The following is a 19,823-nucleotide window of genomic DNA, read 5'->3' on the forward strand; positions in this document are numbered from 1 at the left end:
GCTGGTGTTCACACTACGCTTTAGCGACTTTATGCACTAATTACTATTTTTTTAAGTGGCCCCCAAATTTTGTAAATGCCCTGAGTTTTTAGACAGTGGGGGCAAAAGTTGCCTCCAAAATATTTTTTTTGAATTGCAGTCCATAAAAATTGCAGTCTAGTTGCAACTGGAGACTAAACTCTTTGAGTGTGAATAGTTGTACCGCAGACACTACTGACTAGTGTGATGACTATCACTCATATCTACAACAGATATCGTTCTCTCTAGCAGCATTACTTGACTAGTAAGAGTGCCTATACTTAGTGTTTTGTTTTTATAACGGTTATACTGGTACATGACTTTGGCAATATAGCCTTTTATTGGGTTGTTTCAGTAGTAGAGGGTTGAGAGTTTTAGTGTCCCATGATGGTCTAAGTATAGTTTCAGAGGTTTTCCCCTGTCCCGATAAAAATAAAAGTCTGTGAGAAGCAACTAAAACACTGAGTATAAAATGTAATATTGAATGTTGGCGTGGATGTTGGTGCAGTGGCCGTGAAAAACACACCTGGAATAGTTTATGATCACAACTGACAACTGTGACTGTTTTCAGCATTGCTGTTGTGCTATCTGATGTCTGGTTCTGTGTCACCAATTGAAATAGACTCGGGTGTGCTAGTAATTTTAGCCTCAGTGGTGTGAAGGTTTCCTCTACTGTAAAGTGATTGCATATCCCATTAGTCCCCGCCCCTCCCCCCGCTCCCTGCAGTCACATTGGCCATGAGACGGCGTCTGTGTGCCGCTGCAGGTAGCATCCTCCAGCGTGGCCGCCCCGGCCCCCGTGGCCCATCAGCCCCCCCCACAGGCTGCCCCAGCGAACTACTTACTACTTGTGCCATATATGAGCCCGTCTCGCGCACCGTCGACAGGACAACTTTCTCTGGGAGTGTTTGCACGAGGAAACCATTAGAGCATTATTCTATTGTTCCAAAGCTGCGGGGTCTCTGAGGCGAACGGGATTGACAGATATATACCACAGTAAACCCCCGAACCGAGGCGTGATGGAAAGGGTTAAGCGCAGCTTGGTGGATCATGTGTGCTTCAGAATTGCTATGACAAGGAATGTTGTATGGTGTGGCAAATCAAATGTCATGGTAGCCAAACAATTAATCTAGCCTAATATGTACTATTGCAATGAGAGCATTGGTAACAAGCATACACTTATATGAGTCATGACTTACACATGTATTTTGAAGTAGCCCACAGTACACTTTAACAAGGTGGAGTTGTTTGGTTGCGGAATTCAAAAGCAAAAGTGAAACTAATGTAATGGGCAGTATATAAGCCTTGGGCTAGGCCTTAACAGTAATGTTGTTTGCCAGTAGCATTGTGTTTCTTCTGATATGGCCCCAAAGTGCAAACCGTTATCAGTGAAGTCCAGCTGACAGCGTCAGCTGGTGTCTCTCTCCGGTCAGCTGGTGTCTCTCTCTCTCTCCAGTGAAGGAAATAATGTCCCAGGACACGTGGCTGCATTTATAAATGAGATGTGTGACGATCGGTGGGGCTTCCAGTGATTTCTGCCGTCTGTCTGAAAACTGAAAATATTGAGGGACGCCCTGGCGAGATATACTTGCTTTTTTAACTACACGTTGGCATGCGCATGATAGCTGTCCTGCGTGGCTGCGTCCGTTTGGAGCGGACGCCTAGCGTTCATTTCTGCAAACAAATGCATAGTTAAAAGCAAGGATATCTCCAGCCTAAAAGGTTCCCTCAAAATATTATGTTCTTGTACATTTTCACCCAGGATGTGATGTGATGCCAAAGAGGAGTAAAATAATTTTGTTCAAATCGAGTAAACGTGATCCCCCCCCCCCTCCCATCTTCATCTCCTCAATCATGATCAGTGATCACAATGTATGGCAAAATAATCTATTATTATTCCAGCCATGCCCGTGCAGTCCCGCTTTGAATGGATTTGGACAGGCAGTCAGGCAGGGGTCCTATTTTATCACTAAAGGACCCTTTTGACAGCTAGGGAATGTATCATGCTGATCTATGGCCAAAGCGAGCTTATGGAGGGAATCAATGCCACTGTTCCTGATTGAGAATGCTCAGTCTGATCCAGGCCAGTGCTCCAGTGTAGGGCTGCACAATTAATCAAATCAAAATCTCAATATGGCCAAGTGCAATATCCAAATCGCAGGAGCGAGCTGCAATTATTATTTTTAGGACAAATAAAATGTGTCACATCAACATAGCATTAAATGAAGCATTGTGGTGCTACAGAGATGCCCCCCGGCCTACAAATCCTATTCTCCACACGTAAGGGAACATGCTTGTTTGGTACAGACCCCAGCAAAAAATCACATCATTCTTTTTCCAGTGAAAATGTAATACAAAAAAATACCCATTCCCACTAAAATTGTATCGCATATCGTAATAGCAATATAGCAGTATAATCGCAATATGATGTGCAGCCCTCCTCCAGTGCTTTTGTTTTGTGACAAACATCAAGCATCACACTACTACTAACCTTATTACTCAGGATAATTAGATATTAATTACATTCCGCTACAGATCTGAGTCGGATGTTTGTGAGGTGAGTGTCCATGGACTGTTCATAAAGAATGTCTTTTGTTGTGGTTTGCTGGTGCAGTGTGTGTGTGTGTGTGTGTGTGCCTATATTAACAGCGCTACAGAAGCAGCACACAGTGTTCCGCCTGCACGTAAGATCATTATCTTCCCCAGAGATTAGTCAAAGGGCTCCCTCCTCTTCATTCACCCTCGAGCACCAGGCAGGCACACTGCGCCACTCCAGCCGCATGCGTTCACAACAAACACTCAGGACTACGGCTGGATACCGCCACTGATTTCCCCCCATTCAGTACGATTCCCGTACATAAGGGTCCCCCGATTCCATTCGACTTCTGATTCTATACAGAATTAAATGATTCGATGCTTGGATATGAAAGAGATTCTCAAAAGATTCTAACGGGGTTAAAGCTTCAAGCATCCGCAGAAAAAGGCATTATATTAAAAGATTGATTGATATTGCCATTTATAAATCGATATCAGTTCCTTCAAAGGAATATTGGTTTGATATCGATGTATAGATTTTTTGATGAGCCTTTTCTGTTCTTCCAGTTCTTCTTAGATTTTTTTCCCTTCTTCCCATTATTTATTCATGCATTATTGCACTTCAGATATCCATCGTTATTTATTCATGCATTATTGCACTTCAGATATCCATCGTTATAGACCCTTTTACAGTGGACGTCACAGGGTTAGTTACGCACGCATCATGCTATCCAAAACTGCGGAATACAGGAAAAAGATGTCTTGTGCCGTATGCGTGTAGACGCTGGACATTCCCACTAGGAATATGAGTGACGATGTCCAGCACTGCAACTTTGGCGATGTTTGGATCCTAGACCATACATGGGCAAAATGCGGCCCCAGGGCCGGACCTGGCCCCCGGACCATCTCAATCCGGCCCCCAAGCTTCTCAAAGAAAAAGAAAACAAGCCCCAAAAAACTCAACAAAAGGCAGAATTATGTTAATAAATCTCATCTGCTACAGTCATTGGATTTGTATCACTATTATATGTGGAGATTAACAAGAAATTACCAATCACAACGGGAGAGAGGGTTAAAAATAGGGAGACTCCGGCGAAAATCAGGAGTGTTGGCAGGTATGATGTCCAATGTGTGACCCTTGGCTTACTTGATGCAAGTCAGTAGTATGGCCCTCTGGAAAGAAAATGTTGCCTGCCCTAGACCCATCCTGACGGTGAGTACGGGTCAAGAAACCTCACCCCATTGAAAGAGTTAGCTTATTTGTGTCAGGTAACCTGTCTGTTGCTGGCAACGCTTTAAAATATGTGGAGGAGGTGTCGGCATCCGCCATATTTCTATGACAGCTGAACCGCTAGTTGTAACTTTTTCAGCGCGCTTTTCCGCGAGTTCGGCTCCGTCCACAAAATACGTCATCGCTGTTTACAAACAGTAAAATGGTCTATTTATTCATGCATTATTGCACTTCAGATATCCAACATTATTTATTCATGCGTTATTGCACTTCAGAAGATACTTTTTTCCCCCGCTATTCCTAGGACAGACGGCCCATATTTCGGCGTTACCGCTGTAGAGCAGACGTCCTGCCCCTTCCGCCATTGTTTACAGTCCGATGACTTTCCCATATGCAGCTATTTATTGTTATTATTACTACCCAAAATGTTGTCTCTGGACCTAAATCACCTACAATTGATCAGCTCCAACTCCATTCTTGTGTCAATTGAACTGTAAATAATGACCGCCGCGCATGGAAGCTGCTGAAGTCTCGGTGCAGACATCCACTACAGTGGAAACCCCAAAATATTGTCTGTCTGTCCCAGAGTCTTATTAGTTCTCATCAGACTGATGGACTCTGGGTGTCCAGATTGCGAGGAGCGTGGAAAATTAAACTGAGGTGTGTTCCAGGAGGGCAGATGGTGTGATCCATATCAAAGCCCAGGGTGGCCTCGTTCTCTGCTCCATTCATCCATTAGAGTTCTGCAGTCTGTCTGTCATACACTCTCTGTTCCATTGATCCATTAGAGCTCTACAGCCTCTGTCTGTCATACACTCTCTGTTCCATTGATCCATTAGAGCTCTACAGTCTGTCTGTCATACACTCTCTGTTCCATTGATCCATTAGAGTTCTGCAGTCTGTCTGTCATACACTCTCTGTTCCATTGATCCATTAGAGCTCTACAGCCTCTGTCTGTCATACACTCTCTGTTCCATTGATCCATTAGAGCTCTACAGCCTCTGTCTGTCATACACTCTCTGTTCCATTGATCCATTAGAGCTCTACAGTCTCTGTCTGTCATACACTCTCTGTTCCATTGATCCATTAGAGCTCTACAGTCTGTCTGTCATACACTCTCTGTTCCATTCATCCATTAGAGCTTTACAGCCTCTGTCTGTCTCAGTCATACACTCTCTGTTCCATTGATCCATTAGAGCTCTACAGTCTCTGTCATACACTCTCTGTTCCATTCATCCATTAGAGCTCTACAGTCTCTGTCTGTCATACACTCTCTGTTCCATTGATCCAATAGAGCTCTATAGTCTCTGTCTGTCATACACTCTCTGTTCCATTGATCCAATAGAGCTCTATAGTCTCTGTCTGTCATACACTCTCTGTTCCATTGATCCAATAGAGCTCTATAGTCTCTGTCTGTCATACACTCTCTGTTCCATTGATCCAATAGAGCTCTATAGTCTCTGTCTGTCATACACTCTCTGTTCCATTGATCCAATAGAGCTCTATAGTCTCTGTCTGTCATACACTCTCTGTTCCATTGATCCAATAGAGCTCTACAGTCTCTGTCTGTCAAACACTCTCTGTTCCATTGATCCATTAGAGCTCTACAGTCTGTCTGTCATACACTCTCTGTTCCATTCATCCATTAGAGCTCTACAGTCTCTGTCTGTCAAACACTCTGTTCCATTGATCCATTAGAGCTCTACAGTCTGTCTGTCATACACTCTCTGTTCCATAGATCCATTAGAGCTCTACAGTCTGTCTGTCATACACTCTCTGTTCCATTGATCCATTAGAGCTCTACAGTCTGTCTGTCATACACTCTCTGTTCCATTGATCCATTAGAGCTCTACAGTCTCTGTCATACACTCTCTGTTCCATTGATCCATTAGAGCTTTACAGCCTCTGTCTGTCATACACTCTCTGTTCCATTGATCCATTAGAGCTTTACAGCCTCTGTCTGTCATACACTCTCTGTTCCATTGATCCATTAGAGCTCTACAGCCTCTGTCATACACTCTCTGTTCCATTGATCCATTAGAGCTCTACTGTCTGTCTGTCATACACTCTCTGTTCCATTGATCCATTAGAGCTCTACTGTCTGTCATACACTCTCTGTTCCATTGATCCATTAGAGCTCTACAGTCTCTGTCTGTCATACACTCTCTGTTCCATTGATCCATTAGAGCTCTACAGCCTCTGTCTGTCATACACTCTCTGTTCCATTGATCCATTAGAGCTCTACAGCCTCTGTCTGTCATACACTCTCTGTTCCATTGATCCATTAGAGCTCTACTGTCTGTCTGTCATACACTCTCTGTTCCATTGATCCATTAGAGCTCTACAGCCTCTGTCTGTCATACACTCTCTGTTCCATTGATCCATTAGAGCTCTACAGCCTCTGTCTGTCATACACTCTCTGTTCCATTGATGCATTATAGCTCTACAGCCTCTGTCTGTCATACACTCTCTGTTCCATTGATCCATTAGAGCTTTACAGCCTCTGTCTGTCTCAGTCATACACTCTTTGTTCCATTGATCCATTAGAGCTCTACAGCCTCTGTCTGTCATACACTCTCTGTTCCATTGATGCGTTAGAGCTCTACAGCCTCTGTCTGTCACACACGATCTCTTCCATTGATCCATTAGAGCTCTACAGTCTCTGTCTCTGTCATACACTCTCTGTTCCATTGATCCATTAGAGCTCTACAGCCTCTGTCTGTCACACACGATCTCTTCCATTGATCCATTAGAGCTCTACAGCCTCTGTCTGTCATACACTCTCTGTTCCATTGATCCATTAGAGCTCTATAGTCTCTGTCTGTCATACACTCTCTGTTCCATTGATCTATTAGAGCTCTACAGTCTCTGTCTGTCATACACTCTCTGTTCCATTGATCCATTAGAGCTCTATAGTCTCTGTCTGTCATACACTCTCTGTTCCATTGATCCATTAGAGCTCTACAGTCTGTCTGTCATACACTCTCTGTTCCATTGATCCATTAGAGCTCTACAGCCTCTGTCTGTCATACACTCTCTGTTCCATTGATCCATTAGAGCTTTACAGCCTCTGTCTCAGTCATACACTCTTTGTTCCATTGATCCATTAGAGTTCTACAGCCTCTGTCTGTCATACACTCTCTGCTCCATTGATGCATTAGAGCTCTACAGCCTCTGTCTGTCACACACGATCTCTTCCATTGATCCATTAGAGCTCTACAGTCTCTGTCATACACTCTCTGTTCCATTGATCCATTAGAGCTCTACAGCCTCTGTCTGTCACACACGATCTCTTCCATTGATCCATTAGAGCTCTACAGCCTCTGTCTGTCATACACTCTCTGTTCCATTGATCCATTAGAGCTCTATAGTCTCTGTCATACACTCTCTGTTCCATTGATCCATTAGAGCTCTACAGCCTCTGTCTGTCATACACTCTCTGTTCCATTGATCCATTAGAGCTCTACAGTCTCTGTCTGTCATACACTCTCTGTTCCATTGATCCATTAGAGCTCTACAGCCTCTGTCTGTCATACACTCTCTGTTCCATTGATCCATTAGAGCTCTACAGTCTATGTCTGTCATACACTCTCTGTTCCATTGATCCATTAGAGCTCTACAGCCTCTGTCTGTCATACACTCTGTTCCATTAGAGCTCTACTGTGTCTGTCATACACTCTCTGTTCCATTGATCCATTAGAGCTCTACAGTCTGTCTGTCATACACTCTGTTCCATTAGAGCTCTACTGTCTGTCTGTCATACACTCTCTGTTCCATTGATCCATTAGAGCTCTACAGTCTGTCTGTCATACACTCTGTTCCATTAGAGCTCTACTGTCTGTCTGTCATACACTCTCTGTTCCATTGATCCATTAGAGCTCTACAGCCTCTGTCTGTCATACACTCTCTGTTCCATTGATCTATTAGAGCTCTACTGTCTGTCATACACTCTCTGTTCCATTGATCCATTAGAGCTCTACAGCCTCTGTCTGTCATACACTCTCTGTTCCATTGATCCATTAGAGCTTTACAGCCTCTGTCTGTCATACACTCTCTGTTCCATTGATCCATTAGAGCTCTACAGCCTCTGTCTGTCATACACTCTCTGTTCCATTCATCCATTAGAGCTCTACAGCCTCTGTCTGTCATACACTCTCTGTTCCATTGATCCATTAGAGCTCTACAGCCTCTGTCTGTCATACACTCTCTGTTCCATTCATCCATTAGAGCTCTATAGTCTCTGTCTGTCATACACTCTCTGTTCCATTCATCCATTAGAGCTCTACAGCCTCTGTCTGTCATACACTCTGTTCCATTAGAGCTCTACAGCCTCTGTCTGTCATACACTCTCTGTTCCATTGATGCATTAGAGCTCTACAGCCTCTGTCATACACTCTCTGTTCCATTGATGCATTAGAGCTCTACAGCCTCTGTCATACACTCTCTGTTCCATTGATGCATTAAAGCTCTACAGCCTCTGTCTGTCATACACACTCTGTTCCATTGATCCATTAAAGTTGGCACAACAACACTATTACAAGTTTCCCCGTGTGGTGTAGAGCGTGTTTCAGCAGATGTCTGTCACCAGGCTGCAGCACTGACCACTATTCTGTGTCTGTCTGTCACCAGGCTGCAGCACTGACCACTATTCTGTGTCTGTGTCTGTCACCAGGCTGCAGCACTGACCACTATGCTGTGTCTGTCTGTCACCAGGCTGCAGCACTGACCACTATGTTGTGTCTGTCTGTCACCAGGCTGCAGCGCACTGACCACTATGCTCTGTCTGTCTGTCACCAGGCTGCAGCGCACTGACCACTATGCTGTCTGTCTGTCTGTCACAAGGCTGCAGCGCACTGACCACTATGCTGTCTGTCTATCACCAGGCTGCAGTGCACTGACCACTATGCTGTCTGTCTGTCACCAGGCTGCAGCACTGACCACTATGCTGTGTCTGTCTGTCACCAGGCTGCAGTGCACTGACCACTATGCTGTATGTCTGTCACCAGGCTGCAGCGCACTGACCACTATGCTGTGTCTGTGTCTGTCACCAGGCTGCAGCGCACTGACCACTATTCTGTGTCTGTCACCAGGCTGCAGCGCACTGACCACTATGCTGTGTCTGTCACCAGGCTGCAGTGCACTGACCACTATGCTGTGTCTGTGTCTGTCACCAGGCTGCAGCACACTGACCACTATGCTGTGTCTGTCACCAGGCTGCAGCGCACTGACCACTATGCTGTCTGTCTCTCTGTCACCAGGCTGCAGTGGACTGACCACTATGCTGTGTCTGTGTCTGTCACCAGGCTGCAGCGCACTGACCACTATGCTGTGTCTGTGTCTGTCACCAGGCTGCAGCACACTGACCACTATGCTGTGTCTGTCACCAGGCTGCAGCGCACTGACCACTATGCTGTCTGTCTCTCTGTCACCAGGCTGCAGCGCACTGACGACTATGCTGTCTGTCTGTCACCAGGCTGCAGCGCACTGACGACTATGCTGTCTGTCTGTCACCAGGCTGCAGTGCACTGACCACTATGCTGTCTGTCTCTCTGTCACCAGGCTGCAGCGCACTGACCACTATGCTGTCTGTCTGTCACCAGGCTGCAGCGCACTGACCACTATGCTGTCTGTCTCTCTGTCACCAGGCTGCAGCGCACTGACCACTATGCTGTGTCTGTCTGTCTGCTCACATGAGGAGCACATTTGAGACCCTGCGGGTCCGACCTGTTCTGAAATAAAGTAGTAGATTGTTTCCAATACATTGGGGGGGGCAGCACAGTAATGACATGACGGGCACAACATACCGCTAAGCAGTTCATCAATGCATAGCGTAGCAGTGGGTCTCGCTCGGAATGCATCTAATGTGCGCACACCATGTCTGTCATTTGGAGATGCAGTAGCTCTGAGTCTGTACTCAACCTTATCTGATTGAAATGTACTGAAACAAATGTGTATATATATGGATACTAGCAATATACCCGGCGTTGCCCGTTATGTGACACAAATGCAATTTATTATTTTGGCCGGTAAAAAATATGCTTGACGAGTGGATTTTTTCCATCTACCCGCCACTTGGCCGGTGAGTCAAAAAGTTGATTTCTGGCCCTGTTTCACCCACAGGCTTTTTCCTGATGTTCAGTTGTTTGTGACTGGTTGGATGATATGTGATAAGAGGATGATCTTTGCCTGAGTGTTGGTAGCACTACCAGGCAGCTCCTCTCATCTGCCCGCCATGCTGCTCTCAGCTAGCCTCCTGGCCTTCTGTCCTAATGTGACCGGCCAATGTCTCCTGAAACACACAAACACACAAATCATCTCTTGCATTAATACTGGAAAATGATGTGAGTTGTTGTTGGATTTGGTCCAACAAGGCTATAATTTGATCGTGTGGCATTGTGGGGATAGTTTTCTAGACTGGTCTTGTGATTTCAGTAGAGCTACTAAAGGTGATTTTAACTGGATAATAGTTCTCTGACGGCATGGATCTGGGCTATTCTCAGTGCGGTACATGCAGTATGTGGTCTCTGACTGCATGGATCTGGGCCATTCTCAGTGCAGTGCAGATGTGGTCTCTGACTGCATGGATCTGGGCAATTCTCAGTGTGGTACAGATGTGGTCTCTGACTGCATGGATCTGGGCCATTCTCAGTGTGGTACATGCAGTATGTGGTCTCTGACTGCATGGATCTGGGCTATTCTCAGTGCGGTACATGCAGTATGTGGTCTCTGACTGCATGGATCTGGGCTATTCTCAGTGCGGTACAGATGTGGTCTCTGACTGCATGCATCTGGGCCATTCTCAGTGCGGTACAGATGTGGTCTCTGACTGCATGCATCTGGGCCATTCTCAGTGCACTACAGATGTGGTCTCTGACTGCATGGATCTGGGCTATTCTCAGTGCGGTACAGATGTGGTCTCTGACTGCATGGATCTGGGCCATTCTCAGTGCGCTACAGATGTGGTCTCTGACTGCATGGATCTGGGCCATTCTCAGTGCGGTACAGATGTGGTCTCTGACTGCATGGATCTGGGCTATTCTCAGTGCGGTACAGATGTGGTCTCTGACTGCATGGATCTGGGCTATTCTCAGTCCGGTACAGATGTGGTCTCTGACTGCATGGATCTGAGCCATTCTCAGTGTGGTACCAGTGTGCTGTAGGACCGGATTACACTCTCTAACCATATTTCTATTGACCTGTTTTCCCCTCTTCCACTGCTAATAACAATCTCACCCAAGTATCAGGCGTGTGTGTGTGTGTGTGTGTGTGTGTGTGTGTGTGTGTGTGTGTGTGTGTGTGTGAGAGAGACTTGTGGTTTTACTGAATGGGATGTGAAGTGATTTGGTAGAGGAGGCAGAGGACTTTCAGCTCTTGTCAGTTGCAGTGATTTGGTGGCAGGGGTGAGAATTCCGGAGATTTGGGTCTGGATTTGAGTCTCTGGATCGAGGCGACAAGGAAGAGCGTGTGTGTTAGGCTTGGGGGTCTATCTATTTTTTCATACCTTTATACCTTCCTGACATTAGACCCCAGAAATACGGTATTTGACTGTTTTAGTTTCAGGGAGGGGGTTGGGGTAACCAGGCAAATTGTGTGAAGTCTTTCTTTTCTACATCCAAATAATTTTTCTGTTGGCTAAGTTCCTGTTGTATAAATTTGTGTCCATCAATTAAAAAAAATCTATGTTTTAGTAAACTTCATTTACATGCACAATGTTGTTCACAAATGGAGAGTTGTTCAGTTGAAAGTAGGGATGCACACATCTCTGTGTAAAAGTGGTAAGAGACGGTACTAGAGGCCGTGACATGACTGGTCATAATTATCGCTGCTGTTTCAGTCATTCCAGTGTCTTCACATGGCACATGTTACTATTTGGCCTAGATAGGATGTTGGTGGATTGATTGATTGATTGATTGGTGGAGTAAATGCTAAACAAAGATGGATATCACAACTAGGGGTTGACCCATACTGATAGTGGTCACTGGTTTCTGAAGGGAAACCAATATTTTTCAATTGAAGCTAGTAGCTACTATTGGCTAGTAGCCAATATTTAGCCAATATTTTGTCCTGATATATAAATATATATATATATATATATATATATATATATATATATATATATATATATTTTTTTTTTTTTTTGTCTCTTACAATTTGAGTGCTAAAACATTCCAAGTATTCAGTGTTTGCCCCAGACTTTTATTCTTGTCAGGGTCAAACAAAACCCTACTAGAGCATCATGGGACACTGAAAGCCAGACCGATGATGATGATGAAATGAATTTAGGCTTAGCAGCTCCTTAAGGCAAGGTGACCCACCCTACCTGTTCAGTGGGAGGAGAAACTCTGGCATCCTTTGCTGCCTTTTTCAAATGAGGAATTAATGAATAGAAAACAGTAGGGGTGGGAATCACCAGATGCCCCACGGTACGATAATATCACCATACTTAAGTCACGATACGATAGTATTGCGATATTGCGATATGCTAGTATTGTGATATATTGAGTATAGGCTCATTTCACAGCAACCCTTTGAGGTGGTAAAGCAGGAAATAACATCATTAGCATTAATGAGGGCACCTGGCACTGGAACACCTCAACAGAATGGAAGCATAATTAATGGTATTAGCATACAGCTGCTTTACTTCCTGCTTTTACCACCTCAAAAGGGTTGTTGTGAAATGGGTCCATTGCGATACTGTCCCCGTCGTGCGCTCCACCCCCTCTGCTGATCTGGGGAGAGTTGTAGACTAGCACATGCTTCCTCCGATACATGTGCAGTCACCAACCGCTTCTTTTCACCTGACCGCGAGGAGTTTCACCGGCAGGACGTAGTAGCGCGTGGGAGGATCACACTATTCCCCTCAGTTCCCCTCCCCCCGAACAGGCACCCCGACCGACCAGAGGCGGCACTAGTGCAGCGACCAGGACTCGTCCTCCACCGGCTTCCCACCCGCAGAAACGGCCAATTGTGTCTGTGGGAACTTCTGACCAAGCCGGAAAGCGCCACTGCTGGGGAGCTTTTACCTCTGGCTGATATATGATCTGTAGCCTAACACAAGACCTACATTGACCCCATTATTGGTCTGCCTGGAATCATAAGTGCTCCATGCTCAGTGGGTCTCTCTTCACAGGACCCTAAAGTGCAAACTTTTGGGAAATGTTGCTAAAGTAAAGTAAAGTCCCAACGATTGTCACACACCTGAGTGTGCGAAATTTGTTCTCCGCATTTGACCCATCCCCTGGAGGAGCGGTGAGCAGCACCGCGCTCGGGAATCATTTGGTGATCTAAGCCCCCAATTCCAACCCTTTGATGCTGAGTGCCAAGCAGCGAGGCAATGGGTCCCATTTTTATAGTCTTTGGTATGACTCGGCTGGGGATCGAACTCACAACCTCCCAGTCTCAGGGCGGACACTCAAACCCCAAGGCCACTGAGCTGGTCACACAAGCAGCTTGTGCAGATGTCTTCCTCTCTGAACAACAGGCTGTGAGTTTTGAACTTGAACTTGATGTTTGTTTGTTTTCTCTTTGTTCCAGATTACGTGTACTTTGAGAATTCCTCCAGCAACCCCTACCTGATCCGCAGAATAGAAGAACTCAACAAGGTGAGTTGTCTGTCCTTGTTATTTAACCTCATGTGTCTCCATTCAAAGTAGTGTTGCAAAGGGGCAAACAATCTCCAGTCAATTCCATGGGAAGTTAAGGTTGAGAATTTTGGAAAATCCATGGGAATTAACCAGAATATATGAGGATTAATCGGAAATAAACTGAAAATTTTCGGGTAATTAATACTAGCTGTATTTAATTTGTCATTCATTTTTCCCATAGACATTTCATAAAATGGTTATAAAAATAGTTTTACTTGGTCAAACCCAGCGATTCAGCTATATTCAGAATCAATGAGAGACCATAGAACATTTTGCTCGACCCCCCCCTCCTTCTGTTCTTTTTTTTTTGTCGAAGTGAAATGTTCAATGTTCTCTCCTGATTATGAAAAGGAAAATGTGCCCTTTGCAGCCCTGATGATGTGAGTGAAGAGCTATCCATCCAGGTTAGGGATGCAGCGGTTTCCGGTTTGAAGGTATACCGCGGTTTGAAAAAGTCACGGTATCAAAACCACTAAGATTTGCCGTCATACCTTCTCCACGGTATCAGCTGTTTCCCCAAAACAACGTGCCCAGGTCGCTTTGCAGAGTGCAGCTTACGCGGCCCCTGCCCCTTGCTGCATGCCTACCTAGACGCACAGTAGAGAGGAGCTGTGAGGAGCTGTCCCTGACTGTTTACAACCGTGTGTGTGATAAAGCAGGAGAACGCAAGGACCCCCCTGAACTTTGCCCCCATCTAAAAAGACGACGTCGGCACTCGGCTGTATGGGAATATTTCGGCTATTGTAAAAATACAGATGGCCATAGCCTCAACGCGAGACTCATCCGAATGACTGATGAGTCTCGCGTTGAGGCTAGGATGGCCAGGGCTTAGATCTGCGTGAGCACGACCCGTCGTTATTTGTCAAATTCAAGGTACATTAAAACGTTGTCTTGCTTCAACATACATCGCATTGGACAAAAACCATTTCCATTTCCACCCGCAGGTTTGAGGAGTAGCTAACAAACGTCAGATAAAGTCTAGTCTAGGCTAACGTTACCTACTGAGGCAGCTAACATGGCTAATTAGCTAGCTAACACCAGCTATCTTTCTCCTCTAACTAACGTTAACGACACGTTAGTTGACTGAGCGAACGTCGCTGTACAGCAGGTCGTTATCAAAACGTATTGCACTGAAGGATAATGACGAAAGATTCCTCCAAACTGGCAGTGGAAAATTATGCACAAACTTTGTGTGTGTGTGTGTGTGTGTGTGTGTGTCTGTGTGTGTGTGTGTGTGTGTGTGTGAGAGAGAGAGAGAGAGAGAGAGAGAGCGTCAGTAACAGGGACAGGTCTGTGGCTGTGTGTGTGTCCTGTGTGAGACAGAGTGGGGGTGTATGTGTGAGGAAACAATCATTATTTGTGTCCAGTGTTCACCCATTACAAAAGAGAAGCGTGTATTTGATTGTTATGTTTTAGTTTTACATCAAATTAATTAGATGAACTAAATTGTAGTCTAAAAGTAAGAACAGTACTATATTACCAAAGCACACACATACTTGCCAGTTAACTGTCATTACAGTCGGAGGTTACATTAACATGACTTTATTTTTTCTCAGTCCACAATTCAGCAAACTGTTAGAAAATAAAATACATTTTGTTCATTGGCATTTTTTGTTGCCACATAAAGGTCCGTGATACCGCGAAACCGTGGTATTTTTGTCCAAGGTTATCATACCGTCAAAAAATCATACCGTTGCATCCCTAATCCAGGTGCAGGGTTGGATGCAGAGTGAGGGAAGCACCGTCTATATTATGCTCTCTCTCTGCTCCTCCTCTGGTCCTCCTCATCCAGTGACAGTGAAACCCCTCATCTTTCAAACCTGACGTAACAATCTGCTCTCTCTGTTCCTCCTCTGGTCACGGCTAATCCAGTGACAGTGAAGCCCCTCATCTTTCTGCTCTCTGTGCTCCTCCTCTGGTCACGGCTAATCCAGTGACAGTGAAACCCCTCATCTTTCTGCTCTCTCTGCTCCTCCTCTGGTCACGGCTAATCCAGTGACAGTGAAACCCCTCATCTTTCTGCTCTCTCTGCTCCTCCTCTGGTCACGGCTAATCCAGTGACAGTGAAGCCCCTCATCTTTCTGCTCTCTCTGCTCCTCCTCTGGTCACGGCTAATCCAGTGACAGTGAAACCCCTCATCTTTCTGCTCTCTCTGCTCCTCCTCTGGTCACGGCTAATCCAGTGACAGTGAAGCCCCTCATCTTTCTGCTCTCTCTGTGCTCCTCCTCTGGTCACGGCTAATCCAGTGACAGTGAAGCCCCTCATCTTTCTGCTCTCTCTGTGCTCCTCCTCTGGTCACGGCTAATCCAGTGACAGTGAAGCCCCTCATCTTTCTGCTCTCTGTGCTCCTCCTCTGGTCACGGCTAATCCAGTGACAGTGAAGCCCCTCATCTTTCTGCTCTCTCTGCTCCTCCTCTGGTCACGGCTAATCCAGTGACAGTGAAGCCCCTCATCTTTCTGCTCTCTCTGCTCCTCCTCTGGTCACGGCTAATCCAGTGACAGTGAAGCCCCTCATCTTTCTGCTCTCTCTGCTCCTCCTCTGGTCACAGCTAATCCAGTGACAGTGAAGCCCCTCATCTTTCTGCTCTCTCTGCTCCTCCTCTGGTCACGGCTAATCCAGTGACAGTGAAAGCCCTCATCTTTCAAACCTGAGTTTAAAGTAACAATCTGAAATGTTCATACCAATGTAGCTGTCACTACTCTCTAGAAGAACGGAGTACTTCTGTGTTTCATTTGAAGTTGGGAATCTGAATTGCTAGCTGTCGGGCTGTAGTGCCAACCTCTGAGATTATGTCAGTGATATCATATTAGCATAGGACGTTGGCATTGCAACCCTTTGTGCCACTTTACTTTTCAAATTTAGATGTTAAACCATTTACCACACCAAGTGCTTTGATGGATGTAAGGTCATGCAATGCTGAAAATCTAATGTATTTTGAGGAATATAAACCAGTTTAAAGTAATACTGTGTAGCGCTTGCAGTGGGTAAACCCAGCCTTCAACGTGACGGCACAGGCTATGCCTGTAGCGTAGTACATAGAGGTCACGTAGAGGCTGGATTTACTTAGACGTAGACATACTTTATTGTCATTCAGAATACAACAAGTGCATGCTAAACGAAATTTCGTTGCATAAGACTCGGCACAGGGGTTAAAAATATGCACAGCCTACGATTAAAATTAAAATGGGGGTTAAAAGTGCATGTAAGATATCTAAAAAATATAATATACTAAAAGCAGCAAAAAACTAAGATAAACGGCAGAGATGGGCGCTGGGAGAATTGTAAAGTGCAGCAGTGGAGAAAAGACCTGAGGATATTTTAAAGTGCAGCGAGTTCAGGTTGTGCAAAAAGTGCATTAATTTGAGTTCAGCAGTCTGATGGCTTGGGGGAAGAAAGTGTTGCAGGATCTGCTGGTCCTGCTCCGGATGCTGCAGAACCTCCTCCTCCAGTCCGTGGTGAGGTGGTGGGGGTGTGAGGGGTCACTGGTGATGTTACGGGCTCGGGACGTGCAGCCCAGGCTACTGTTGACGTGGTGTCAGATAACGGCATCTCAGGAAACTAGAGTTTTAGAATTATTGGGCAAGTTTCCTACTCGGAAGGGCTCTTGCTATGCATTTCTTGTAGTAGGATTCCGAGTAGGAAGTGGGAATCTCCAACTTTCCAACATCTGTGGAATGCCAAGAGATACAGTATATTAGCATCAGGGCTGAATAGACTAATAACAGGGTCCTTTCTACAGATACTCAGAGCTTTGTTGGGGAATATCATGGTTATCATGGTACTAAGTAATCACAACTGCCCCTTCTTCATCCTAGACGGCCAATGGCAATGTGGAGGCCAAGGTGGTGTGTCTGTTCAGGAGGCGGGACATCTCAGGCAACCTCAACACTCTGGCGGACAGCAATGCAAGTGAGTAGCAACCATCTCTGTCTTAAGCCTTTGACACACTGTGATTTTGGGCTGTCCTAAACGTGAAAGACACGTGGAGATATCTTTGGTCGTGGCTGAAAAACGCTCGTCCTGTGTCGCCCAGTGAGAGAGGTTCAAAGACGGCCGTTGTCACACTCTGTCACCAAAGATGTGCCTAGGATGAATTCTGACAGTGTCAGAAATTTAGGGTGACGGCTACGACGAAGTCTGATAACAACCAATAGAAATGCCGCATGATCATACCAGTATAGACGCTTAATGCTAGTAGAAGCTAATGCATAGTTGATGTTAACTCAAGCTCTCTCGCTAAATTGGCCTCTGTTCCCTATAGCCACGACGGGCTCCACCTTCTCCTCTTCTTCTTTGGTGTTTTTTCCATACACATAAATTCCACTTTGCAAGTGATCGATTTTTGCTAAGCTTCATTTGTTGACATCTTTACCAGAATACTGTTGCGCAGATTGATGTGTAGCTGGGCGCCTGCTGCTGACGTAACTTTGATTCTTTGACTCCTGATTGACAGGTATTGACGGCGTAGGTGTCATCGTAGGGTCTACACACACCAAACCCCATGTCGTACCCAAGTTTATTAGATCCAACGTCGCACAGTGTGGCCTGCAATAAACTCATCGTGCTAAAAATTCAGACATGCGGGATTATCACTGCTTTTGCCCAAGGCTCAATGCTGAATTCTAGTTCGGAGAAGGCCTTAATATCATGACGATACTGGTTATTATTATTTTTTTTTTCCCCACAATAATAATGTGATGAAAACATAATATAGACTGGCTGTGGTCAGAGAGCATCCTACCTCACATCAGAGTTGGCTGATACTCTAAAAAAAAAGGGGGGGGGGCAATATCAGTGTAATATTTTTGTCTACCTCTAGAGGCAGCACAGCTCATATTCTGCTTGTCACCCAAATTTCCCCATTTAGTCTGCTGTGAAATCCCCCCCCCCCCCCGTCTGGCATATCAGAGCTTGTGTGTGGACGTGTCCTCCGTCCGTCTTGTGTGTGATCAGAGAGCCAAAGAGGGAGGAGGGCTGAGCTGCTGCTAATGGCATGCATACCATGAGGCCTGAACACATTCACTCATTACACACACACACACACACACACACACACACTAACGCGCGCACACACACTAACGCGCGCACACACACACACCAATACCAGCCCTCCCTCCATTCTCTGGGCTGCAGTGCTCCAGACAAAGACATTGGCTCAGATACACACATACACACACCTCAAAATGGATGCGTTAATGGTGCAGTTTGAGTGGACTCAGCTCTTCTGTTTGATGTGGAGTGTTTGCTGTTTAATTGACCCAGCACTTCTGTTTGATGTGGAATGTTCACTGTTTAATTGACTCAGCTCTTCTATTTGATGTGGAGTGTTTGCTGTTTAATTGACTCAGCTCTTCTATTTGATGTGGAGTGTTTGCTGTTTAATTGACCCAGCTCTTCTATTTGATGTGGAGTGGTGTTTGCTGTTTGATTGACTCAGCTCTTCTGTTTGATGTGGAATGTTCACTGTTTAATTGACTCAGCTCTTCTATTTGATGTGGAGTGTTTGCTGTTTAATTGACTCAGCTCTTCTATTTGATGTGGAGTGTTTGCTGTTTAATTGACCCAGCTCTTCTATTTGATGTGGAGTGGTGTTTGCTGTTTAATTGACTCAGCTCTTCTGTTTGATGTGGAATGTTCACTGTTTAATTGACTCAGCTCTTCTATTTGATGTGGAGTGTTTGCTGTTTAATTGACTCAGCTCTTCTGTTTGATGTGGAGTGTTTGCTGTTTAATTGACCCAGCTCTTCTGTTTGATGTGGAGTGGTGTTTGCTGTTTAATTGACCCATCTCTTCTATTTGATGTGGAGTGGTGTTTGCTGTTTAATTGACTCAGCTCTTCTGTTTGATGTGGAGTGGTGTTTGCTGTTTAATTGACTCAGCTCTTCTATTTGATGTGGAGTGGTGTTCGCTGTTTAATTGATTCAGCTCTTCTATTTGATGTGGAGTGGTGTTCGCTGTTTAATTGACTCAGCTCTTCTGTTTGATGTGGAGTGGTGTTTGCTGTTTAATTGACTCAGCTCTTCTGTTTGATGTGGAGTGGTGTTCGCTGTTTAATTGACTCAGCTCTTCTGTTTGATGTGGAGTGGTGTTCGCTGTTTAATTGACTCAGCTCTTCTGTTTGATGTGGAGTGTTCGCTGTTTAATTGACTCAGCTCTTCTGTTTGATGTGGAGTGTTTGCTGTTTAATTGACTCAGCTCTTCTGTTTGATGTGGAGTGTTCGCTGTTTAATTGACTCAGCTCTTCTGTTTGATGTGGAGTGTTCGCTGTTTAATTGACTCAGCTCTTCTGTTTGATGTGGAGTGTTCGCTGTTTAATTGACTCAGCTCTTCTGTTTGATGTGGAGTGTTCGCTGTTTAATTGACTCAGCTCTTCTGTTTGATGTGGAGTGTTCGC

At 45.3% G+C, this 19,823-nt stretch overlaps 1 protein-coding gene across 13 annotated transcripts in view; it reads left to right on the forward strand.

Moving 5' to 3' along the window:
• Nucleotides 1-19,823, forward strand: part of mta2 (metastasis associated 1 family, member 2) — a 56,892-nt gene that overhangs the window by 2,639 nt on the left and 34,430 nt on the right. For all 13 annotated transcript variants that reach the window (XR_014552842.1, XR_014552843.1, XR_014552844.1 and 10 more), the window contains exons 2-3: nucleotides 13,319-13,386; nucleotides 17,245-17,338. Coding sequence is in view for 1 of the 13 variants with exons in the window: in XM_083640251.1 (XP_083496377.1) it covers nucleotides 13,319-13,386; nucleotides 17,245-17,338 (162 nt within the window). In the remaining 12 variants the exon portion in view is untranslated. The remainder of the gene's footprint in view (nucleotides 1-13,318; nucleotides 13,387-17,244; nucleotides 17,339-19,823) is intronic.

Source organism: Poromitra crassiceps (genome assembly GCF_964638095.1).
Source record: "Poromitra crassiceps genome assembly, chromosome: 7".
NCBI lineage: Eukaryota > Metazoa > Chordata > Actinopteri > Beryciformes > Melamphaidae > Poromitra > Poromitra crassiceps.